Here is a 9,156-nt window from a genome sequence, read left to right on the forward strand (position 1 = left end):
AAGATTTAAATATCGACACTAAGAGTAAAAAACATTGTAATATTTATCCTTAAAGCAAAATCCCTAGGTGTTTTAATTCTTAATTGATTTTATTTCGCGGGGTAGTAGATTGGCTTCCCGATGGAGTCACATTCACGCTGGGACCGGGGTAATACCTGAAATATTTATAATATTTTGTTCATTACAAAATAAAATAAGTAAAAAGTACAAACCTATTATGATGTATAATTTGTTCAATAAATGTTTTATTTTTTTATTTTCAGGTTTTTTCATTATTAAATCTTACATCTTACAATGACCCAAATCTATCTTGCTAAAAGTAAAAACAAATACACATAAATAAAACAAATTAGCCCATAGCTAAACAAAGCAAACATATAAACAAACAACAAATATTCTCTAGTTCGAATATTTCTATTCCTGAATTTTTTTTGTCATTTTACAGTTTTTTCTGACCTTTATAAATAACATTGTATATATATACAAACTTAGGATACAAAAAAATCAAACATATATTACATTTGCACTGCAGTACATCTATCGGCGAGTCGGTCAAACGTCGGCAAAGGATCTAGCTCGCGGCTCGCCAACGCCAAGTGCGGTGCGCACGCGCTCACCGCCGCCTTGCGCTGGAGTATTACTTGTTAATTGAATATCTAATCACTTGTATAAGGCTACTTTCATTATCAGATTCCCACAAGGAGAGGCATGTTCGAAAGATCAGTCGTTTTGCTTCAACCCCTTCCCGTCTATAAATGATTCAATGTGAGATTTTTTAAAAATCAATATTCCTTTTTAATTTTTGTAAACTGTCATAAAAAACACATCATTCTAAATGCATGGAATAATAGACATAACCTGTATTTAAAATTCTCTTGTCTATCATTTTTGTTTGAATCACTAAAAAAAGGCTAGTTCATTTTGATGCCACATCTAAAGCATATTCCATAAAAACCAACAGTTACCGTAAAAGCATAACAAAGGTATTCGCGACTATAAAATTAGTATAAGTACTAAAACTTAGTCAAAACCCTTATCTTTGATTTGTTATATGTATTTTCAAAAAAGTCACAACTCACAGCTTCAACATTCGCCTCCATTTCAAATAATTTCTTGTTCAAATCATGCTTTAATCCTCCCATTAAAACGAAATTTTTCTCCAGAATATTTTCTAAGCCTGAAAATTTATTTAACAAATATATTTATCTGTAAGTTATCTGTAACTTACTTACGGCAATGATATTTTTTAAAAGTAAGAGAGAATTTCTCAATAAGATATTTCTAATGAATTATTAATTTCTTATACGTGACATAAATATTAATAATAATCTTAAAAAGCACTACCTGCATTTTTGATCAACTGATCCAAGTCATATGTTTGTGTGAACGACATCGTCGGCACTTGTAGCGAAGGCGAAGCGGGCAGCTCGCGAAGCGAAGACGTTAGAGCTAGAAGTATAATCATATAATTCATAAATTATGCTACTATACTTATGTTCAGTTTGTTTCTTATGTAAAATTTTATACATGTTAAAAATAATTAAACTTTGTCTGAAAGAAATTGTAATGTGAAACTTATACAAAAACTTACGATTCATTTTTGTCACTTACCTGCAATTTCCTTATGTAATGAGTGCTCTTGGGACGTGTGCTTATGATGCGGCTCCTCCAGAAAGGGCTGATCACACGGTTCAAGCTGCACTTGCGGCACATGCTGATCAAGCAGCGGGTGCTGGTCATGCGGCGGATGTTGATCATGCGGCTCGTGCGAAGATGCTGGTGCATGCGACTCGCGCAAGCGCAATATGTATACACTGTCGCTGCATGTGAATAGCACTTCTGTTCTTTCGTATAACCTGGAATTACACTTCAATACTTATTTCATTAAAGTAAATTATAATATACCTTATTTGAAAAACTGTTAAAAAGTTGTTTAAATTCTAAATAAAGGAGCTTATAAAATTAAACGGTTTGTTTGTTTTGTCGTATATAGACATAACTGTGATTGGGAAAGGATTTTGATAAAATCTACCCCCAAGGGGATAAAATAGGATATTATAATTCTATACTGGAGAAACTGCGGGCAACAGCTACATATAAAATTTTCCATGAACATTAAATAACCAACTGTAAAAAATGACTAACCCTTTCTGTTCCGAATCGTCTTCATGCTCAGGTTGCAGAATAAGACCTCCAGTAGACCCTTCATACACGCTGGAACCTCTGCGAGATTTATTTGCGTCTTCTGCTATTTGTCTTTGTGCTTTCTGTCTTGGTGGACCTTGGGGTGATTTCCGATACTTATTTTATACATGTTACAAATAGCTCACGAAGCGTTGCAGTCACAGTAAGAGAACCAGGCGAAATTCGTGTTAAGGCTCTAAAGAAAACACTCGAAACGCGTTGTGACAATGAAGATATGCCATGACGTGTTTTAAGCATTCATTGGTTTACCAAAATGCCTGCCTATTATTCTAATTCTCCATACAACCTTAATCCTACATCCAAAATCATACAATTTATTTTGTATTTACTTTATAAGTGTGTTTGTTACAATAGGCTGATACAAACAAAACATTTAAAAGCTCGGTACATAAATTATATTAAAAAATATATATACAATAGTGCTACATTTTTATGTGTTAATTTTAAGTACAAAGTAACTTATACGATACCTAAATGAATACATCTATTCCCAAATTCAACTTTCTTCCCGAGCACGCCTAGAAACGGGAACTTGATTTTTATCTTCTGCAGTAAACATTCTTCGTGAACATCCCAAATGTAAATACTCTGTCGAATATTTTTAAGATTCAATACATGGAGTATGTGCAGCTTTATGTTGACTACCAAGCAACAATGCCGAAGTAGAGGCATTTATGCGTTCGACACGCACACAAGTTTCTACAGTAAGTATGAGCTATTCTTTTATAATTATATATTTAACTTATATATTTATCACGCGTGTATATTATATGCAAGAGTACACTCACACAATCCGCGCAGTACCCGAGCACGAGGCTCTCGGCGTCCAGCACGCGCACGTCGAGCAGCGCGGCGGCGGCCGGCAGCTCAGCGTGCGGCGCGCGCTGCGCCGGCGCGTACAGCCGCACCGACGCGCGCGCGCCGCACGCCAGCACCTGCCGCGTCGCGTGGAAGCATGTGATACCCTGGGAGTGTGTGATACGTTGGGACTTACGACATATTAGAGTCGTTATCAGGAGCTATATATATTGAGTACAAGTCTTTCTATTCATCAATCCTTTTCTTTTCCCTTACCACTTAAAAGAGGGCAGGACCGAGGCGAACAGGAACGGCTCTAGCTTGTGTAGCGACCGTGTGCAATGAAACCCTGGCGCCCCCTAGGCCTCACAATCATTTAACTACTTAATAAGAAATGTTGATGCCGAAACCAATTAAATAAATAAACAATAAACAAACAAAAAAGTTAGATTTCCAATTCGTGACGAAATAATAAAATTATTTTTTGACCATAACTAAAACTACCCTCACCCGATGCACGCCAATCACGTAATCGTCAAGCGTGCCAGCCGCGTATCTCATCCGCAGCGAGATTGTCGTGTCGAGCGAGCATGACAGCACGAGTGCGCCGTCTCGCTCGCACGCGACGCGCCGGACGCTTCGCGCGTGCGCCCGCCACGAGTGAACCGCGCAGTACGTGTTGTGAGGGGGGGTGTTTAGCTCCTAAAATGGAAAATGATTTAATATGATTCCATTACAAAATTAGAATTTTTAATATTTCCATTATTTTTAAACAGTATAATCTAACCAGCATAATAATTGTACTTTTTTTTAAAGATAATTAACCGGCACAATAAACAGCATTTTCACCATCTAACATGCTGCTAGCACACTTATTTAACAGGTAGCTTAAGATACATTTGCAACATTGCGATTCAGAGTATCCTTTTTAAAATTTGCAGAAATAGAAATAAAATTTATCGTTGCAATCATCTTATGGAAGTTTAGTCCATAACGAACGTTAGAAAATTATTTCGCGAATGGCTTATTTAATACAGCCTTATTCACCCTAGATCACCTTAGATCACAATAATAAACACATACCATCCAAAAACAATAGTTAATAGTGTCCGGGGTCTTAACGTGTAGCAATGAAACCCGTGGTTGAAGAAACTGTATACATGTGATATCACCCCGCTCCGTTCCTAGGAACAGCTCGGGGTATGCGCACGCGCCGCCCGCGGGACTGTACGCAAGGCACTGCCAGGTATAGTGTAGAATTAGTGCATATTCTGGGTACTTAGTATAATAAAAACAAACTGAACGTTATAATCAAAGCATTCTAAATCTTTTAAATAATAGTTTTTAAATAAAAATGATTACTGACTTGTCTAGTTTAACATTACATTAAAAAACTACAGATACTAAAACACAGTCGAATAATGAATAATTTTCCAGTGTCACTTCACTGCAATGAGATAACCTAAGTCTAGACAAGTCTTCCGTTATGAAGATAGGAATAATAACATGAATAAGTTTGTATTATACCTACACTTATTCCACTTACATATCATCCTGCACTTAAAATAAACTTAACATTGAATACAATATCCATATTTTCTCACTAAAAGTCACTCAAAATTGTTCTTCCTGTAGGTAGAATATCATTATCAGAATCATAGAAATAATAGATGTACTTACGGTAGGTATATAGGGGAATCCAGTTATACAGTACAGAGGTGTATGTGTGGTAGTCGAAACATCGTAAATGGTGATACTGCGGTCGGAAGCAGAGTAAACTATGCAAGATACATCCTGCGGAAAAGTGGCAGTACTATTTAAGAGTATCAAGAGAAAAGAATGAAAGGAGGAAATGAAGGAAACAACTAAGAAGGGTAAGGAAATGGATAGGAGCCTCCGGCTCACGCCGATTTTCCATTGCGGTGCGGTGCCTTCCCCAGTACGACCTGGCCCAATTTGCGTCAAATATATTCGCAATACGCAAACTCAGCGAATGCGAATATACAAAAAGTGTAATAAGTATAAACTTGTAAACGTCTCGGCTGATTGATGCGGACGTACGTTATGGCGCCACAAGTAATTAGTGCACGTCATATCACAGAGCGCGAGCTAGATGCAGCGCGCGACAAGGGGCGCCATCTCTATCATACTACAAGCGACCGTGTATGAATCGCCCGGGATATCTTACTTTACATTTTGCTGGCCGTACAAGAATAATGTAGAGACATTTTAGCCCAAGTGATTCTTTTCCGTATTTTGATACTTAAACTCTTCTTTTTATATTATAAATTAATGACTTGCTGATTTGCGGACGACTTATAATTTCTTATTAATGGGAGTATTTTATAATTTAAATGGGTTTTTCTTTACCCAAACATGCGTATCAATTTTATTTCCTCCTGAACATATATTATAATATAAATATGCTGACATTGTAAACTTGTGAAATTCAACATATTTTTGGACATAAATATTATCTAATTCAAATGGAACTGCTGTTTATTTTTTATTTGAACAATGACAATAACAACTTTATTTTCCTTTTAATGAATGTATTGTTATTAAAATTGATTCTAATAATTTATTTTATATATTGATTGCTTGCCAGATCACATGGCGAATATTGTTACTTAATATTTGTATGACAACATCTAATGTGCGTGAATAAATGAATTTGAATTTGAATTTTGGGAAGTCAACATAATATTTGGCTCTTACAATCTCTACAACAATTTTCATAATGCTCATTATATATGCAAGTGCATCTTAACATCTATATGGTTTATTATATTCTCTACATTTCCTATTTTACTTTACTTAAAGTTTTCGAGAGTCGGATACTAAACTAGAGCTACCACAGGTAAACATACTTATTAGTTCACCCCTAGTCTTTGCCTTTATAATGGGGGGACGGCGCGTACGCAGTCCCCACTACCAAAAATTACGCGTCCGAGTTATCCACATTAGGGATAATCGCAGAGGTCAACCCCGCCGCAGTGCAATGGAGGGGCCTCGCTCTGGGGGAACCGCCTTCCTGATCACGGTGTCCCCTACGCCAGGTAAGTATGATTTCGCTATCTTTCGCAACGTATTTGTGCACGCGTTTGCGTTATTTCAATACCGCGATTTGCATCCAACGAATACCAGGTGGCGACATCTATGACAAATTTATAGCAACCTACTACCTAACCCATATACATAGAGCGTCTTATATACTCTATATTTTACTGACTCTTACAAAAAATGTGCAGACATTGAATATTAGAGTGTTTCTTGAAGTATTCTGGTACTTTTATTGCTGAAAATCACCATATTATTTAACAAAAAGTGGCGCCATCTCTGATGTTATGTTGAAATTACCATAATATTAGGAGAGTTCATGCGCTACACGTATGTGCAGAGTAGAGCTCTATTGAAATAACTATAAAACGACATCTGTAGCGAGTGAGATACATTAATTGTGACTTCATTAAAACTCTACATTGACTCTATATTTGATAATCTTTACTTCTATGCTAATATTATAAATTACATTTTTTGTTTGTTTGAAATGAACAGATTCCGAAACTGCTGGTCCGATTTTAAACAATTCTTTCACCGTTGGCAAGCTACTCTATTCTCGAGTAACAAAGACTATATTTCATTTTCAAGAAAATTAGCGATTCTAACTAAAACTTAAATAATCTAACCCACCTTCGTAAAAAATAAACAAAAAACTTTTTTCAATTACGTGCGCTGCGAAAGCTATTAATGATAGAACAAAATGATGTATAATAATTTTTCAGGACATCTATAAAAAAAGTTTCGACAGCGTGTCTCTATCTTTTATAATTACGTCACAATAAGCGTTCTTTTATTAAAAAAGAATTAAAATATCACCGCTAGAAAAGGCTCTTTATTCGTACCTAAGTATCGATCCTTATCAAAATAAACAAATCATTATTTAAGACTACTTCAATACCTTTATATCACCTTTTAAATGATTAGATTCGGATGTTCCATTAAAAAAAACACGAGTTTAAATACTATGCGTTGAAGAGCTACGGGAGGGGAGTATGAATGTATGAATATGAATATAAAAATACCTATCATTTTTAATTTTACATACAAAAATTGTATGTGTTAAAATCCAAAAAAGCTCACACTCATGTAGACAGCATCAGTGATCCAACAGTTTCGCACCCGGCGCCGCACGCCCGTGCGATGGTAAAATATCTGATAACACATAAATGATAAAATATCTAAGAATCGTCACAATTATTCTACGAATTTTTAAACTCCAAACCGAACTTTAAGCACCAAAGCATTTTATTTTATTTATTTTTTTTTTCATTTATTCATGAACCTTTATTGGAAGCAGTTTCAAATAGTTCTTACCATTCATAGGTTCATTGTTATTTAGGGTAACCATATTTTAGTATCGTGTTAAAATGAGTATTCTGTTTGTAAATACTAGTAACTGGTCGACACAGACCAATAAATACTTTTAGTGTACAAAATGTTTGTTTTATTTAATCTCATAAAAGCGAAAGCATTCAAAGCCTTTGGGAGCAATCATGAGATTATATAACATTTGAAAAGTATCATCACCATTGGTATATAAACAAAACCTCTATTGTTATGCTTTTAGGAGTATACAAAGTTGTGAAGATAGTGAAACCAATCAGTTTAAAATAATTTATTCTTTGTGTTTCAAATTATAATCCATCTATCTCGCTCTCTATTTCATCTCTGTCATGCTTCCTTTTCTTTAGAATGTATAAATCCAATATCTTGATTTTGTGCTACAAAAACTCAGCTAATCATAGAATAAATGTAGACAAAGTGAATGCAATGGGCAATACAAATTACCTCGTAAGCTTTGATAAGCTTAAAGTCGGTCGTGTACAGGGCGACTCGACCGCCGCGCGACACTCCCACGTAAGTGAATGAGTCTGCGCGTTCTATTGACACTAAACACACTAGTGTCTCGCGCTAGAATAAATATTTAATATACTAAAATATTGGAAAACAATCATGAAGATATTGACTTTATAGACGAGACGTTCTGGTTAAGAAAAACGTAATAAAATGAATGCACTGAAACTGTAATTTTTGAGGTAGATTATCAAGCAATGCAAAGTAATAAATAGTGGTTCATAACAATAAATAAGAGAAATGTATAAACCAATTTACGGTAAAAAAGTTTTTTGATCATTAACATAAACAATTCAAAAGAAAATGTATATTTAATATAACAAACGCTACCATAATATAGTTTATTTCGTACTTTACAATGCTCCATTTTAACAATACCGCCATCTAGCGGCGGGCGCCACGTATCAGCGCGCGAGGCGGTTGCGCGCGCGCCGCCCGCGACCAGGCGCGCGACCAGCTGGCCCCACGACACGCGCCCCGTGCGGAACCTGTCGAGGGCGTGGTAGAGGGTGCGCGCGTGGGGACTGTATTTGTGGTTGCCTAGAGGTTTGAAACAAGCATATTATGTATGACTCGTTGTTGGATTTGGACTTGATGTTCTGATCAGCTATTCTTCAGTAAAAATATCAGGATCTGTTTTAGAATAAAGGCCCATGTGTCTTGTGACCAGGGAGACGTTGGGACAAACGTTTAAGATTCAGCTGACAGTACTTCTAGATTTTGATAAATTGTAGCTTGTGTTTTTAAAACAGTTTTAATTTGATTAAAGCTTACCCATTATGCTATTCACCGCGGATACAAAACCGCTTTCATTCAAGTACACTTGCTCCTCGCTGGTCTGCGCACACGCAGGAAACTCTATCCCCTCTTCTGCAGCTGCAACACGCATCACTTCCTCCACTTTTCTGTAAATTTAATTATTTTCAGACATTTATTTCTGGAAATTAAAGCGATACATATTTTCTCTCTTTCTGATTTGATTATACTTTGCGCGAATATTGTTGAAGTCATAGATTAGTTTTTATTTGTGGAAATAAGATATTGTATTTGTATAGTAACTATTATTATAGTTAGTAATATGTGATACATTATTAATATAAAATTGACGCAAAGGATGAGGCTATGAGTATTACATATTTTAGATTTTATTATTAGATTTTTTATCAATAACCATGAATCATATATAATGAGAACTTTGTTAGTAATATAATTATTTTGTATAAAAAATTCATCCTT

At 35.5% G+C, this 9,156-nt stretch overlaps 1 protein-coding gene and 1 non-coding gene across 2 annotated transcripts in view; both read right to left on the minus strand.

The window, feature by feature from the left end:
* Nucleotides 1-10: 10 nt before the first annotated feature.
* The window catches only part of LOC119836567, a 13,517-nt gene continuing 4,371 nt past the window's right edge, over nt 11-9,156 (minus strand). Inside the window, exons 3-15 of the mRNA XM_038361948.1 lie at nt 8,695-8,825; nt 8,299-8,460; nt 4,684-4,949; nt 4,087-4,242; nt 3,514-3,705; nt 2,994-3,170; nt 2,676-2,793; nt 2,146-2,281; nt 1,612-1,856; nt 1,345-1,449; nt 1,080-1,177; nt 520-629; nt 11-155 (exon numbers count right to left, since the gene is read on the minus strand). Of these exons, the coding sequence (XP_038217876.1) occupies nt 80-155; nt 520-629; nt 1,080-1,177; nt 1,345-1,449; nt 1,612-1,856; nt 2,146-2,281; nt 2,676-2,793; nt 2,994-3,170; nt 3,514-3,705; nt 4,087-4,242; nt 4,684-4,949; nt 8,299-8,460; nt 8,695-8,825 (1,972 nt within the window). The 3' untranslated portion in view covers nt 11-79. The remainder of the gene's footprint in view (nt 156-519; nt 630-1,079; nt 1,178-1,344; nt 1,450-1,611; nt 1,857-2,145; nt 2,282-2,675; nt 2,794-2,993; nt 3,171-3,513; nt 3,706-4,086; nt 4,243-4,683; nt 4,950-8,298; nt 8,461-8,694; nt 8,826-9,156) is intronic.
* LOC119836840 lies at nt 5,909-6,070 on the minus strand. The gene has a single exon (XR_005288122.1). It is a non-coding gene; the product is annotated as a U1 spliceosomal RNA (small nuclear RNA).

The sequence above is a fragment of the Zerene cesonia genome, chromosome 25, assembly GCF_012273895.1.
Source record: "Zerene cesonia ecotype Mississippi chromosome 25, Zerene_cesonia_1.1, whole genome shotgun sequence".
NCBI lineage: Eukaryota > Metazoa > Arthropoda > Insecta > Lepidoptera > Pieridae > Zerene > Zerene cesonia.